This window comes from Elgaria multicarinata, chromosome 11 (assembly GCF_023053635.1).
Source record: "Elgaria multicarinata webbii isolate HBS135686 ecotype San Diego chromosome 11, rElgMul1.1.pri, whole genome shotgun sequence".
NCBI lineage: Eukaryota > Metazoa > Chordata > Lepidosauria > Squamata > Anguidae > Elgaria > Elgaria multicarinata.
Window position 1 is genome coordinate 46195676 of NC_086181.1, and position 16632 is coordinate 46212307.

General features: G+C 49.2%; 1 protein-coding gene across 1 annotated transcript in view; it reads right to left on the minus strand.

Annotated features, from left to right (window-relative positions):
* Nucleotides 1-1443: 1443 nt before the first annotated feature.
* The window catches only part of ACAP1 (ArfGAP with coiled-coil, ankyrin repeat and PH domains 1), a 38820-nt gene continuing 23631 nt past the window's right edge, over nt 1444-16632 (minus strand). The window contains exons 12-23 of the mRNA XM_063138644.1: nt 15668-15768; nt 14801-14912; nt 12450-12658; nt 11737-11806; nt 9128-9222; nt 8013-8182; nt 7039-7074; nt 6177-6379; nt 5936-6045; nt 3978-4088; nt 2963-3012; nt 1444-2151 (exon numbers count right to left, since the gene is read on the minus strand). Coding sequence (XP_062994714.1) covers nt 2045-2151; nt 2963-3012; nt 3978-4088; nt 5936-6045; nt 6177-6379; nt 7039-7074; nt 8013-8182; nt 9128-9222; nt 11737-11806; nt 12450-12658; nt 14801-14912; nt 15668-15768 — 1374 coding nt within the window. The 3' untranslated portion in view covers nt 1444-2044. The remainder of the gene's footprint in view (nt 2152-2962; nt 3013-3977; nt 4089-5935; nt 6046-6176; nt 6380-7038; nt 7075-8012; nt 8183-9127; nt 9223-11736; nt 11807-12449; nt 12659-14800; nt 14913-15667; nt 15769-16632) is intronic.

The window sequence follows — 16632 nt, forward strand, 5'->3', positions numbered from 1 at the left end:
TGATTTGACCAGCACCACCTCTATAGGGGATGGGCGAACCCTTCAACGCCCCCACGGTGCTCACGTTCTCATTTTCCCCACTTTTAAGTTTGTCCCATCCCATTCCCACAGCGGATTGCAAGTTAAATTTTTTTTCCATCCGCTTGAAAATCCGCAATTATTTTTGTTGCACGTTTTTCAAAAGGTAGGTATTTATCGTACACATTTTTTTCAACCATATGCATTAAAGAAAGCATTTTTGTGCATCGTTTTCAAAATGGAAGAGTTTTGTAGGCACTTTTTCAAAGGCATGCATTGTTTGCGCAAACGTCATTGTCGAACTGCAGCCCAAACTTTCAGAAAAGTACAGTTTTCAACGGTGAACTGAATTCTGGAATGTTTTTAGATTCAGGAAGTGTAAATCTGATGCGTTCAAATGGAAATGTGAACTGAACGGACCTCTCAAATGTCTTCTACCCCTTTCTTGGAGTGGAGGGCGGGCAAAGCAGCACTGAAGTTGCTAGATTTCATCCTACCTTGCTGTTAAAGGCACAAAGCTAGTAAAAAAAACCCAAGCACACACACACACACAAAATATTTTTTAGTAATACTATAGACAGGATACGGGATAGCCCTTCCTCTACCTGGCCTGTTATCCTCAGCAGAGTGCAAAATCTAATTTGGGATGTACCAAGGCTTAAATTCAGAGCCTTTTTCCAGTGTTGGGACTTGATCCCGAGAGATGAGCAGTACTGAATACAAGAGCTCTCCTGAGCACGTACGTAGCAACCTAGTTTCACGGAGTAATGCAAATCGTGATAGCGGCATGAATACCGGTGCTGGGTTCAAGCTCCACACCCAACTCTGAAACTCTCAGTGGGTGACCCTGGGCCAGGTCGCTCTGTCGGAATAGCAGTAGCTGCTTTATACTGAGTCGAACCATCAGTCCACCTAGCCCAGTATTGCTGACACTGGCTGGCAGCAATGGCTCTGCAGGGTTTATTTATTTATTGCAGTTATATACCACCGCATAGCCGAAGCTCTTCAGGAGTTTTTCCAGCCCTCCCTGATGCCAGAAATTGAATTGGGGCATTCTGCAGGGGGTTCTCCCACTGAATAATTAAGCCCCAGATCCTTAAAGAAGGGGGGGAAATTAAATAAAAACATGGGAGCAGAACGCACTGGTGCATGCACACGTGTACTGGTAATTTGGGGTAGGGGGCTCTGGCCAGAGGCACATTGAAATTTTAAACAATTGATGCAGTGCGGGTTGGTGTGTATTGGCCAGGCTTTCCATCAAACAATCAGTTCATGGAAGCGTTTTCCTAAATGTGTCCCTGTTGGTATAATCAATTCCAACCCCAGAAAATGTGCTTCTTCCCGACTCGGGGGTACAGTGTCTGTAACACGCACACACACACACACACACACACACACAAAGTAGGCACTGTTTCTCTCTCTCTCTCTCTCTCTGGGTCGCTGTGTTTATTCCGTGTCCTCTCCCGACATATAACCTACAGCTTTCCCCGCTAACGTTCCCCCACCCCCACAACCGCTTCCCTGGGAAGCGGGATCGCCTCTTCGAGGCACAGGGTGGGAAGTGATGGCTGGATCACAGGAGAGGCAAAGGCACAATCCGCTTCTCATCCGTCCCGTGGCGACAAGCGTGGCGCAGACAGGACACTCTCCTGTCCAAGAGCAATAAATTAAAAAATAATACTGGCGGCGGCACAAAACAAGCTCCGAGTGCTGCAGCGGGAGAGCGGAATTCTTCATCCTTGCCGGGTCCCTCAACAAAACCCTGTGATGCATTTCCTGCAAGGGGTCCAAACCAGCCAGGGTAGAAAGAGGAGAGCGAGACGTAGATTTAGGGTGGCCATTCTCGGCCACCCCGTCTGTCTTGGCTTCCGCCCCCGTCTGTCTCCAGGAGTCGACTGGGGCTTGCTGCTGTCCCCAGAGTTTTTGAAGGCCGACACGCCCAAGGGGTGCCTCTCCTCCTCCCCGCCCCGCCCCATATTATCATCTTTTTGGGAGGGCAGCGGGGAAGAGCGGGATTCCCCAGGATTCACAACGTCGTCAGTTTCAGGTCGCCACTTCGCCGCGTCAGCTTCTCCGGGTCGTTGGACGCCATGAGGGAAAAGTCATGGAAGATGTCAAGGTAGGTTTCGTCTCCTGGAGGAGGAGGAGGAGGAGGAGGAGGCAAAGCACAAGATCACATCAGAGGTCTCAGGGATCCCCCATACATGAAGGAAGCACTCCCTGCCCCATCCTGACCTGACCTCCCCGGTATGGCTGTGGGGCAGCCCCTGCCCAGGAACCCTGAGATCTGAAGCTCAAGAGGGTGGGTATCTAACAAAGTATTCTCCACCGGGGCCGGCCCAAAACATTTTGCTGCCCGGAGGCTGAATACCAAGTGCTCCCCTCACCCCACATCACGGTATTCAGGACCCAAGTCTGGCCAAGTTGGTTTTGGCACCAGAGGCGGGAAATCCCACAAGCGTCTCTCCCTGGGAGTTAAACTGCAGCCACAATACATTAAATCATCAACCATTTGCTGCCTTTCCTTGTCACTTAAAATCTGCTGCCTCACCCTGCCTAAGGACAGGGCCGGGCCGGTTCTCAACACGCAAAGTATAATTCTCATGACGCTTGGAAGGAATCCAAAAAAGCAATCCGCTGAAGAGAAAATATTATTTTAAAGCAATCCATGTGAGCCAAACTGTGTAAATGCCACCCCTTCTTTGTCCTCCTATGGGACGCCCTGCAAAATATACTACTATTATTCCCATTTTACAGATGGAGCAAATGGAGGCCAAAGTTTGGCCATGGCCAGGCCAGGCCAGCCCCCACCCACAGCAGAAGCAGGGATTGGCAAACTTTTCCCCAAAGGAATGAAGAGCTTTGGGCTGAGAATGGCCCCAGACCTCACAATTCAGAGCTCCATCCCTTTCTATCTCCAGTCCCCAGAACAGGTAACACTCACCTGATTGGCCCATGGCAAGCTCAGCTTCACGCATCTTAGCCAACCGCAATCTTTGATGAGATGTGGGGGGGGGGGAGGGAGAGAGAGAAACAAAAGAGAAACAGCTATGGGTCATAATAGCGAGTGCAAACCTCCCCACAGTTCCTCATGCCTTGGTGACATCTAGACTGGGCTACTGCAATACACAGTGCCTGGGGCTGCCCTTGAAGATTGTTCAAAACCTTCGGCTGGTGGCGCCAGGCAATCAAAGCAGATAATATCAATTCTGTATTGGCTGCACGGGTTTCCAACGTGTTTCTGGGATCAATTCGAAGTGCTGGTTGTGATCTTAAAGCCCTAAGTGGCTTGGGGCTAGGTTCTCTGAAGGACCAGCTGCACCTATATGAACTTGCCTGGGCTTTAATATCAGCCATAGAGGCTCTGCCGGTAAGATCCATCAGGCTGGTGAGGACGAGGGACAGGGCTTTTTTGGTGGCGGCCCCAGCATTGTGAAACTCTCTCCCCAGGAAAGCACAGTTGTTCCCTTTTAAGATGGGGCTGCAATACTTAGTTGTCTGAACCTACTTTAATGGAAACAATCATGGATGCAATCCTATGCCTGTTCAGACAGAAAAAAGTCCTACAACTCTCAGCATTCCTCAGCCTGACCAAACAATTAGCATCTGGAGGAAAGAGCCGTAGCTTTTCGGGGACTCCAGGAATGCTGAATTTGGTCTCCATCCCTGAGATTCAAGGCCCCTGAAGTAAGAGGAGAGACCATGATGGATAAGGCATTCCTGCCTTTGGGAAGAGGCAGATAGGAGGAGGATTGTCAGGGTCCCCTTTTCCATCCCAATCGTTCCATGATATTTTGCACTTCCCCGCCCTGTGACTGAGGAAAAGCTGGCACACCAGGGTGTCCTTCCCATAATCCACCTCTTCCTTCCTGCCCCTCTAAGAGGCACAAGCCACCACTGCATTTCACGGGGACCTTTGGTACCCGGGCCGGTGGGAAAAGCAGCCGAGCCTCACTTACAAGGTCACGATATCTGCATTGGCTGCATCTATGGCGATGCTGAGAGGATCCTTCCCGTCTCCGTCGGCCGCGTTCATTTTGGCACCGCGCTTGAGGAACAGGCAAGCCAGGCTAGCAAAAGGGGAAACAGGGAAAATGCCGCTTTTCTGTAGCTGTTTCCACTGGACCCATCAGGCCTGCATACAGTTCTTTTGTGTGCATTTAAACAGCTTTGTACACATTATCGGCAGAAGTCCTACAACGACCCAGTAAGGTAGGCTCCTGGTTGTTATCCCCACATTGCAAATTCAAGGGAGAGTTCTGACACTTGCTTAAGCAGAGAGTAAGATTGAAGTGGATCACCGCAGTCTCTGAGTCAATCTGTCTCCAAAAGCTCGATTTAAGATATTCAGCCCTTCAGCAATTAGCCAGGAACAGCAGGTTTGGGGCCAGGTTATCTGAAGGAACGCCTCCTCCCATATGTACCTACCCGGACCTTAACATCATCCACAGGGGCCCTTCTCCGTGAGCCCCTGCCAAAGGAAGTGAGGCAGGTGGCTACTAGGAGGAGGGCCTTCTCCACTGTGGCACCCCAGCTGTGGAATGAGCTCCCCAGAGAGGGCCGTCTGGTGCCTACACTGTACTCTTTTCGTCGCCAGCTGAAGACCTTTTTATTCTCTCAGTATTTTAACACTTAATTTTAAGTTAAATTTAAATTTTGCTGTTCTAACTCTGTATTTTAATCTTATATCAATTTTGCTGCGTGGTTTTATCATGGTTGTGCTTTTTATACTGTATTTTGTAATTGTGCTTTTAACCTGTTGGTTGTTTTATGATGGTTTTAATTTTTGTGAACCGCCCAGAGAGCTTCGGCTATGGGGCGGTATAAAAATGTAATAAATAAATAAATAAACTCCTCCCTTCCTTCACCTTTGGGGATGGCCCCCATCACAACTGCCTGATGCCAAGCCCACATTTCAGTCTGTAAATGCTGAGCTACGCAACTCCTGCAATGCCGGTCTGCAGAGGTTAACTTGCAGAGGAGCTGAGGTCTTGCAAAGAGCTATTTGGCTCTAGCAACTCAGGTCTGGCAAGTGGTACCAAGGTAAGCTGAACGTGGATTTAAACATGTTGTGATGTTGCATATTTTGCATGCAGGACGTCCCAGGTTCAATCTCCAGTGAGGGCTAGAGAAGACCCCACTCTAAAACCCTGGAGAACAGCACCTGCCAGTCTTCAGCCTTTTCAGCGCCGAAACCCACCCTTAGGTACACATACAGTTAGGACCCACTTCTTAAAATGTTTTTACCAGCTTAGGGCAGGCTGTGACTTAGTAATGGGTCCTGCCCCACCAGCTGAAGAAAGCGCAGAATATCAAGCAAGACGGGGAGTAATGGATTGCTTGATTTGATTTGCACCCTGCAGTTTCACCAGAACTGGCACTCAAGCCTTGAGTTGCAGATTCCTACCTTCCTATTAATATATTTATTTTATTTGTAGCCCATCTTTCTACCAAGAAAACGACACTCAAGGCGGCTTACAATCATAGGAACTAAACTTTTAAAATTAAAACTTGATTAAAACGATAATAAAAGAAAGACATTGAAAACACAATTAACAATTGCATTTGTTCCACTCGGGGGTAGGCAGCCTGGTGACCTCCAGATGTTTTGGATTGCAACTCCCATGAACCCCTGCCCAATGGCAAGGGATTATGGGAGCTGGAGTCCAAAACACTTGGTTTAACTTATGTGTGCTTGTTCACACATGTGCTTTTTCCTGACCATAGCATCAAGAATGCGAAACAAACAAATAGACCGAAAATATTTTATAAAAATAGAAGCCAAAGATAAAAAAAAGTCGTAGACACCACGTACTCACAGAGAGAGAGTTAGAGAGTAACGAAGACCAAAAAAGGATAAAAAGGCAGGAGTGAGGGGGGGGGAAAGGGAAGCTCAAAAGTCAAGGAAGAGACCTACCCGGTGTGTCCCAGGATGGTAGCGTGGTGTAGCGGACCCCTGCCTCTGCTGTCAGGCTGGTTGACGCTGGCTCCGTTTTGCAGCAAGAATTCACAGGCCAAGAGAGAATTCTGGGCAAAAGCAGAGAAAAGGTTAAAAAGAAAAATAGAAGAGTGGATGAGAGTCGGAGAACATCAGAACTTTAAGCCACCCGTTGGCTCCAGGACCCCTCCCCACCTCCAGACCCAAACAGCAGACTCACTGCGGCAACCGCCTGTAGCAAGGGGGTACGGCTTTCGTGGGCTGTGTTCACCCAGTTGACGTCTGCGCCGTGGGCCAGGGCGTCCGCCATCGTGGGCAAGCTTGGGGGTGCGGCTGCTGCACGGTACAGCAGGGCCCCCGGGTGCAGGTTTTGCAGATCCTCAGAAGCGGAGGCAGCACCTGGAGACACCCCTTCCCGCAGCCCTGGGGAGAAAGGCAGATGGAGAGGGTAAACCAAAATACACAACACAGTTCTAGGCAAGAGCTCAAAATCTTTGTGACAGCTCAATTTTTTGCAGGGTATTTAAAGGTGAACTGCCCTTGAACTGCACTCTTATCTCTGGAGATAAGAGCAAACCATGCTTCCAGTCCATTTTTCCTCCTGTAAAGAACCCAAGGCAGCTTACATGATCTCCCTCTTCTCCATTTTATCATCACAACAACCCTGTGAGGTAGGTTAGTCAGTTAGCCAGTGAGCTCCCATGGCTGAGTGGGGACTAGAACCTGGATCTCCCAAGTCCCAGTCCAACACTCTAACCACTACACCACACCGGCTCTGAATAGCGGTGTCTACAAATGCATCATAGCCTCCCACTTTAAATAAGAGTCCAGACTTCACTCTTCCCTCAGCAAGAGCAAGAACATTAAGGATTTAAAGTGCGTCATTGTGAAACTGAAGGAGCCAACAATCCTCAGCAGGGAGGGGAAGTCCTCTCTTCACATGCTCAGGAGTGCTCTGTCCCTGAGCACAGGATCCGAAGGTTCATCCAGCAGGACAATAAACCCAGCCTCTTCAACCAGGCTCACAAACCCCCACCTCAAAAAATGAGGAACAGGGAAGCAGACGTCTCCAGGAGCCTCACCTGAGATGGTGCTTGGACGGCTGGGGCTACTGCTGCCTGTAAGAGGAGGAGAACAAAGGAGAACGAGCCGTTTCATGTTTTACCTGTTCTGTATTGTTGTTTTCAGTTGATAGATTTTTTTGTCCTGTTTTTCATGATTACTGTTTTACCCTTGAGCTGTTAAGACATTCTGAATATGTCAATAGAAGAGTCAACCAGGCATCACCCTAACCCAATACTTCCAGACTGCTTAATCTGATAAAATCTCTAAGCAGTTCACACTAAAATGCATTTTTTATTATTAATTATTATTATTATTATTTATTACATTTATATACCGCCCCATAGCCGAAGCTCTCTGGGCGGTTTACAAAAGTTAAGAACAGTGAACATCAAAAACAAGAGAAAAACTGTATAAATTATAATTAATTGAAAATGTTACACAAGGACAACAGCAAAACAGGACAGTGCCGTAGTCAGGGACAATTACATTTCCATGAGGCCTTTGAAGTTTGCCACCATTACTGCTCCTCAAACCACGTGTGGGGGGGGGAGGCTGTGCCAGACTTCAATATCATCATCATCATCATCATCATCATCATCATCATCATCATCATTGCAGGATCAGACCAAGGGTCCCACTTGTCCAGCACCCCATATCCCAGACCTACCACCTAGACACCTTTAGGAAGTCCATAAGCAGAGCCTTCTCTTGTGTGGCTCCCCCAGCAGCTGGTGTCTGGAGGTAGACTTCCCCTGTACTTGGAGATTCCAAATAGCCAGCAATAAATTTCTCCTCCTCCAAAGGTTTCTCTAATCCCATTTTAAAGCCATCTAAGCTACTGGTCATCACTACATCATGTGACAGTGAGTTCCGTAAGCTCTCCTTTTTCCCCTACCCCCAAGACACACACAAATAGACCCTATGGCTCCTTAAAATTTACCCCAATCTTTTATGCCCTGCCTTGAAAAGGAATGGGAGATTCTCCCCATACCTGCAGTCCCTCGGGTCTGGTGTGGAGGCTTGGGTTTGAGGACCGGTTTGGGGGGCTTCTCAGGCCCCCGGACATCCCCGCCCCGATTCAGGCGCACCCCAGTCTTGGGAAACTTGGTGATGAACTTCTTCTCCACATACTTGGCCCGGATCCAACCCTCCTTCTCTGAACTAGGGGAGATGGGGAGAAAGAGATCCACAGGATACTTACTTTTTTGGAAGTAATGTGCAGCAGAGGTAAATTCTAAACATGCTCAGAAGCAATCTGTTGCAACTTGGCACATTCCTGTGCTGAGTCCCAGAACTGACAATCGAAGGTGGGGATAAGAACATCAGAAGAGCCCTGATGCTGGATCAGACCAAGGGTCCATCTAGTCCAGCACTCTGTTCACACAGTGGCCAACCAGCCATTGGCCAGGGATGAACAAGCAGGACACGGTGCAACAGCACCCTCCCACCCATGTTCCCCAGCAACTGGTGCACACAGGCTTACTGCCTCGAATACTGGAGATAGCACACAACCATCAGGGCTAGTAGCCATCGATAGCCTTGTCCTCCAGGAATTTATCCAACCCCCTTTTAAAGCCATCCAAATGGGTGGCCATCACTACATCTTGTGGTAGTGAATTCCATAATTTAATTATGCGCTGTGTGAAGAAGTCCTTCCTTTTATTTGTCCTGGATCTCCCACCCATCAGCTTCATGGGATAATGTCCCCATTGGGTTCTAGTATTTTGAGAGAGGGAGAAAAATGTCTCCCTGTCCACATTCTCCACACCATGCATAATTTTGTACACCTCTATCGTGTCTCCGCTTAGCCTCCTTTTTTCATAAAACTATAAAAGCTTCCTGGGGCGTGATGTTTAGGGACAGAGGAGGGATGTCACAGGTGAGTTCCACAGGGGACTCCTACAGGCCAAAGCATATAAACTGCAGGAGAACAGTCCTCTGCAACAGCGCCATCTACTGGGCAGGTGTGGGAACAAATTTAGAGACACACTAATTCTCGGTTGCAATTTCAATGAGGAGGGAGGAGTCATTTAACAGATGGACCCCATGGCAAGGGCGCAGGGAGGAGGAGGAGATCCGAGGCGCTTCAACGAAAGGGATTCTCACCGCGAACAGCCTGGCTGGGGCCGTTTCATGTTCATCTCCTCCACCCGAGCCTCGTATATCTGGTTGATGACACGATTTCCCAGCTCGCACATCAGCTGCAGCAGACAGGGGAGACATTGAGGGGGGTGACGTTATGCAGCTGTCCGTGCTGAGTTTATGTTTATAAACTGTGTGTTCTTGTTATAGATCTATGATTCAGTCAGTATCCCAAGGGTGAGAAGGGTGGCTTTGCATGTCTGAGCTGATTGGCAGAGAGAGTGAGAAGGAGGAGTGAAGTGTGGGTGTACTATATTTATTTATTTATTATTGCATTTATATCTCGCCTTTTTTCCTCCAAGGAACCCAAGGCGGCGTACATAATCCTCCTCTGCTCCATTTTATCCTCACAACAACAACCCTGTGAGGTAGGCTAGGTTGAGACTGGCCCAAAGTCACCCAGTGGGTTTCCATGGCCAAGTGGGGATTAGAACCCGGATCGCCCGATTCCCAGTCCAAAATTTTAGCCACTACGCCACACTGGCTCTCATAAAGCTGTGCGAGGCAGACAAGGACAAAATGACGGAAGGTTTAGATCAGAGACAGGGAAATGGTCTGGTAGAGTTAGCGGGGAGGGGAGGAGACAGGGAGTGAGCTAAGAATTCAGTGAAGGTCTGTGGTGTGATACAGAGTATTTGGTGGGAGAGATCATAGAATCATAGAATAGCAGAGTTGGAAGGGGCCTACGAGGCCATCGAGTCCAACCCCCTGCTCAATGCAGGAATCCACCCTAAAGCATCCCTGACAGAGGGTTGTCCAGCTGCCTCTTGAAGGCCTCTAGTGTGGGAGAGCCCACCACCTCCCTAGGTAACTGGTTCCATTGTCGTACTGCTCTAACAGGAAGTTTTTCCTGATGTCCAGCCGGAATCGGGCTTCCTATACATCAGGAAAAACTTCCTGACTGTTAGAGCAGTACGACAATGGAACCAGTTACCTAGGGAGGTTGTGGGCTCTCCTGCAATATATTGATAGAGCCATTAAGAGGTATTATTTTATTACACAACAACTTGTACTAGTTTTTGTGTAACAAAAGAATGGACTAGCAGGAGGCAAAGGCTGGTGCCTCCGAGGTCAGTAGGGCGGTGAATCCACTCCAGGTTTCAGTCAGAACTCTAAAGGAGCCATCCATGATGTGGACTGAGACCTGGTGCGGATTCACCGCCCCACTGACCTCAGAGCCACCAGCCTCCAATTCTAGCAGGAGGGCAAAGACGAGAGGGGGTGTGGCTAACAGGCACTCGAGAATCAGATAGGATGCTTGGTGGTAGTGTCACCCTGGCGGCTTGCCTCCTTCTCCTCCTTTGCTTCCACGCCTTCTTTCTTCCTTTCTTCTGGTAGCAAGACAAGAAAGGAGGAAGCCAGCTGATATAGGACAACACACTCAGTTTTCTGGGAATGTGTGGGGCAACCTGGCCCACGGGCCGCAGTTTGAAGAAAAGCTGCAATGGGGATATTACACACACACACACATACACACACACACACACTTCCGCTGTTAATTCTCAGCCATCCTTTATATAGCACTGCCAAGGATCTAGTTCTCACAGAAGCAATAAACCCATGTCTGGGCTGCATGACTTCAGACAGTGGTTGGAGGCTCACAAGTTGCAATGCTCCTGCACAGAAAAACATACCCTGCGGAAAGTATGCCAGGGAGGCTGCTACCCTAATATGCTAGATTTCTAAGTGCAGGGTTTGGTTTTGCTTTTTTTGTAGAGGAGAGCATTCAAACAGAATCTGAAGTGTTATAGCCTAGACACAGGTATACCACCTCAGAGAGAAGTAGGCTGAATTTGCTTTGCAATCTCGTCCTGCTTATATTCGCCACAATTAAGCCTGCAAGGTAGGTCACGATAATTCCCATTTCACAGATTGGGGTTTTTTCTACACAAGCGATTTAGAGCACGCTTGTGACTGGCCACTCACGGAAGTTTGCAGCTCATTTTGACCATGGCGTGAACCTCCTCCACGTCTCCCTCTCCTTCCCTCGGTTATTCCATTTAAAAAAAACCTTGGCTATCCCGATTCTTCTGAAATATCTCGGCATTTCTTACCATGAGCAGCTAAAGTTGTGCTACAAAACACCCACTAGAGGGCGCTGCCCCATTCAAGGCTATGAGCACCGAGAGGAGAGGAAGCGTTCAATTACAGACCACGTGGAGTCGCCCCTCTCCTCCTGTGCAATTCAGCTCATTACAATTGTGCAAGAGAAGCAGGAAGCAAAGCACCGGTAAGCGAACAAGATTTCCCTTTTATCTAAAGAAGCCCTGGAAAACAGAGGTTACGAGAAAGCAGCTTCCCTACTGGACGCTGGGAGCCCATTGCTGGAAGGGGGTTGAACGGCATGACACAAGATCACATGGTCACACAATGTTCCGGTTAGCATTGACTGAACGCCACCCCTCCGAGGGGCTCTTTTCACAACCTCCAACAAGAGGGAGAAACTGGTTGTTCAAGGACCCTCTTTAACCAGCCCAGGGGCAGCCTGACATCAAACTGGAAACGTGAGCCCCACCATACAACTTCTCCCCCCCTCCCCCAATTGATCCACCACCATCCCACGGTCCCTTTACCTTAACAAGCTCTGGTTCCCATGAGTCGAGGGTCAGCGACCGCACCTTGGAGAAATGGACGCCAAGACTCCTATGTGGACAGGGAATGAGAGAACGGAGGGAAAATTTCAGTGGGATGGGGAGTATCGCCCCGTCTTCAGATTCTACCCTTGTTCCCTGACCCCTCCCTCATGTTGCTCCCTCCCATCCTCACAAGCTCCACCCCTTTCTGATAAAAGCCCCGCCCCTTTATTTCCAAGCTCCTCCCACACTCCAAGCCCCACCCACTTCAGCCACTCACCTATTAAAGCCCCCTCAACTGTGTTTCAAAACTCCAGCTCAGAGGTGCTGAACCTCCCCTCAGCCCCAGGGCTGAACCCCATTTTGGAGAAGCTCCCAGAGTGGGTGGGGTCATTCCAGTGGTAGGCGGGGCCAAAGAAAACATCGGCGGAGCCAAAAATGCCAGCCTATTTTAGCTTACAGCTCTTACTGCCAGTAATGAAGCTTTAGCAGAAGCATTTGGCGTTTTTAAAACCGGGAAGGGTGGGGGAAAATGCCGGATTTGGCCTACGGGCTTAAATTTCTGCACCCCCGCTCTTCTCCTTGCTCCAAGACTCCTCCCACCTGTTTCAAGCCCCTCCTCCATAGAGCAGGGAAGGACCAGAGAGAAAGCAAAGACGTCAGAGTTGGCTCCGTGCGGCATCCTCTCGCCTCAGCCGCGGATGCCAACTCACCTGTGGATGCCGGAACACTCAATGCAGAGCGTGATGCCCAAGTTGATGCTGGCCCATTCGGGGGCCGGCTCCCGGCAGTCACAGCACTGAGCGTTGCCCTCCATCCGCTGCACCTGGTCCACCACGTGCTTGTCTACTCCGCCCCGGAGTTTCCGACTGGTTGGGGACTGCAGCTTGGCTGCCGAGAGGGACGCCGTCCGTTCCAGGGGCTGCAGGGGAAGCGAAACACAGGCCTGCATACCCTCCTCCACTGTTACAGCGGGGACGGGCAGAGATCTTTACCAGGCACAGAGTTCTCCACCTTTGAGAATCCCCTTTTTCATTTAAATGGCAACCATCAAGTTCCTAGCCCTTAAGGCTGTGTAGACCGGCTGGGAAGGAAATGCGCAAAGACCGTTGGGAATCTAAGATGCTGCAGGGAGGGCCTGATCCTGAACAAGATTCCCAATGGATGATGCGGGCATACGATCCGTAACACTATGCAGAGAACGCGCCCTCGGCAAAGATCTCCGGGCATTTTGGAGTAGCCTCGGCCAGCGTGGCCAATAGTCGGGAATGCTGGCAAAAAGGGGTGCTGGAGAATTTCGAGACGGACTAAACCGAGTTCGGATGCCTAAGAATCCAGCCGGCGGAATCCACTGTGGACCGGCCTCCCCAGGTCACGCGGCGTCTGTGGACTTTCAGAGATATACTTTCCTGAAATGCACACAAATTGCCACGCGAGAAAACATAGGCGGGGGTTGGCGTTGATGGCGAAATTAACGGCGTCAGTAAAAGAAGGAACGATAGCTTCATATGTAACGGACTGGAAACCTTTTATTGAGTATATACAAGAACTGCAAAAAGATGATCATAAATCATAGAATAGCAGAGTCGGAAGGGGCCTACAAGGCCATCGAGTCCAACCCCCTGCTCAATGCAGCAATCCACCCTAAAGCATCCCTGACAGGTGGTTGTCCAGCTGCCTCTTGAAGGCCTCTAGTGTGGGAGAGCCCACAACCTCACCAGGCATATATTTGTATGCGGATTTTATATATCACTTGTATCTTTGCCTTTGCTATATACATTTGCTTGCTTTTATGTAATCCGGACCTGGTTAACTAGAAATAATTGATGTTTGCCGTCTGACATGGAGATCGCTTTAAATGGAATATAGCCTTATGTATTTGCGTTTATTTTAGTAGATGTTTGCGTTGTGATTTAGTTTATATTGGTTTTTTTACCTTTCCTTATGTGTCTTGTCTTTGTGGAAAATAAATAAAAGTATTATTTTTTAAAAAAAAACCATAGACGGGGGAAAATTGAATGGAATGGGGGGACAAAATGCTAAATGTTAATTATATAAATTGTTGCTCACTTTCTTACCAAATTAGTTACGGATTTTTCAGCATTATGGGGGCAGAAATCGAATCCATCTGTGAATGGATGCTGGAATGAACGACGCTGCACAATTCATGAAACACACATGGGGCAGATTTCACAAAATCTGGAGATCCCTAGCTGGGAGTTGAAATCTTTAATGTACACTAACTTTCTCCAACCTGGTGTTCTCCAGACGTGTTGGACTGCAACTCCCATCATAAGAACATCAGAAGAGTCCTGATGCTGGATCAGACCAAGGGTCCATCTAGTCCAGTGTTCTGTTCACACCGTGGCTGACCAGCTGTTGACCAGGGACCCACAAGCAGGACACGGTTCAACAGCACCATCCCACCCATGTTCCCCAGTGGCTGGTGTACATGCAGGCTGGGAATGATGGGAGTTGCAGTCCAACATATCTGGAGGGCACTAGGTTGGAGAAAGCTGATCTACACAATTATTATTATTCATATGATCATCAACATCAGCCTTCCTCAACCTGGGACGCTCCAGATGTGTTGGACTGCATCTCCCAGAATGCCCCAGCCGCTGGCTGGGGCATTCTGGGAGATGCAGTCCAACACATCTGGAGCGTCCCAGGTTGAGGAAGGCTGATCAACATCATGATATCTGGTGTTTTTCGTGTCAACGAAGGATAATTGCAGAACTAAAATAAAAACGCAAAAAAATATATAAATTATGCACTGCCTTCTCACGTCACCACCGAACAAAGGCCCTGCCAACAGACCCTAAATGTCCTTGATAAAAAGCAGGGGATCAAGCTGCCTGCAAACAGGCAACACCTTCATACAAACATCTCACACAGCACAGGTGAGTCGAAGCAGATCAACAACAGACAGTGAAGCTTAGTGGGCTGATTATAGGGAAAAGAGGAGAATGCAAAAAGGACAGACGGATGGACGGTGGTCTGCCTAGGCAGAGGCTGGGCTCTGCCGTCTTATGGCACTTTCCAGCGTCAGAGAATCCCTTACCTGCCCCAGGAACGCCGGGTGTTCCTCGTTGTAAGCTGAGGCAATGCTGTTTTGAACTGCGCAGACCCAGGCTTGTTGGTGCCGCTCTGAATCCGCTTGGAGGAAGCAGCTCCTGTCAGAGGGGATGGGGGAAAGACACTGAAGAGGAGGGAGGGAGGGAGGTCCTCCTTATCCCCAGAACGCAGCGTTCCAACGCACACTGTGGAGGCTCGCCAAAGGCAGAGCTCAAGAATCTTCCAAAAGCAGGAGCGGCACCAGAGGGGAACAGGAGGCAAGCGCCTCCCCAAACAAGGAACTTGCCACCCCATTTCCCCTCCTCTTGCCAAATTGCTGGAATCCTGTCATCCCTGGGAAGAAAGGCACTTTTCACATGCACAAGTCCATTCCTACGTTATCATCCCTGTGGCCCTTTTGCGGCTCAAATGCAGCTCTTCTCTTTTGGTTGTTTTATTATGGTTTTAACTTTTGTGAACCGCCCAGAGAGCTTCGGCTATTGGGCGGTATAAAAATGTAATAAATAAATAAATAAAATTCTCTCAGGCATTTAACAGCGTATATTGTGGGTGTGTTTTTTAACTGACCGAGAATAGATGGATGTTGTTCTATGTAGTTAGTTTTTATGCTTTCTATGGTTTTAAATTTTGTATATTTATTTTTAATGTTCCATAGAATCCTAGAATCGTAGAGTTGGAAGGGGCCTATAAGGCCATCAAGTCCAACCCCCTGCTCAAGGCAGGAATCCACCCTAAAGCATCCCTGACAGAGGGTTGTGCAGCTGCGTCTTGAAGGCCTCGAGTGTGGGAGAGCCCACCACCTCCCTAGGCATGGATGATTTTTGAGGGCCTCCCAGGGAGGCAAAGCACTCACTTGGAGGGTGACACCACCTCAAAGCAGAAGCGGCGTTCGTGATCGGGGCAGGGCTTCACCGTGCAGAGCCTGAGGTCTTCTACTACCACCGTTACGGCATCCTGGACATGGGAGTACGGGGTGGGGAAGGGAGGGCAAGGCGTGGAGAGAGGAGAAGCCAAGTTAGGGCACCCATGGTCCAGCCCCTCCCATGCCCACATCATCCGCAAAGCCAGCCCCAGTGCAAATCTTAACCCAGCCTAATCCCACCACCACCACCAATAAGAGACGTATTGTCCACACACATTCCTGTGGATTAGCAGAAGTTCTAGAGCTGGCCCTGTTTCATAAGAGCCAGTGTGGTGTAGTGGCTAGAGTGTCAGACTGGGAGTCGGGAGATCCGGCTTCTAGTCCCCACTCGGCCGTGGAAACCCACTGGGTGACTTTGGGCCAGTCACCGGCTCTCAGCCCAACCCACCTCACAGGGTTGTGGTTGTGAGGATAAAGTGGAGAGGAGGAGTAGGATTATGTACGCCACCTTGGGTTCCTTGCAAGGAAAAAGGCAGGATATGAATGCAACAATAAATAAATAAAATAAAATAAAATAAAATAAAATAAGAACATCAGAAGAGCCCTGCTGGATCAGACCAAGGGTCCATCTAGTCCAGCACTATGTTCACACAGTGGCTGACCACCCGCTGACCAGGGACCCACAAGCTGGACATGGTGCAACAGCACCCTCCTGCCCATGTTCCCCAGCAACTGGAGTACATATTACTTCCTCTGATGCTGGAGATAGCACACAGCCATCAGGGCTAGTAGCCATGAATAGCCTTCTTCTCCAGGAATTTATCCACCCCCCTTTTAAAGCCATCCAAATGGGTGGCCATCACCACATCTTGTGGTAGTGAGTTCCAGAGTTTAACTCTGCGCTTTGTGAGGAAGTCCTTCTTTTGATCTGTCCTGAATCTCCCGCCATTTTCGTA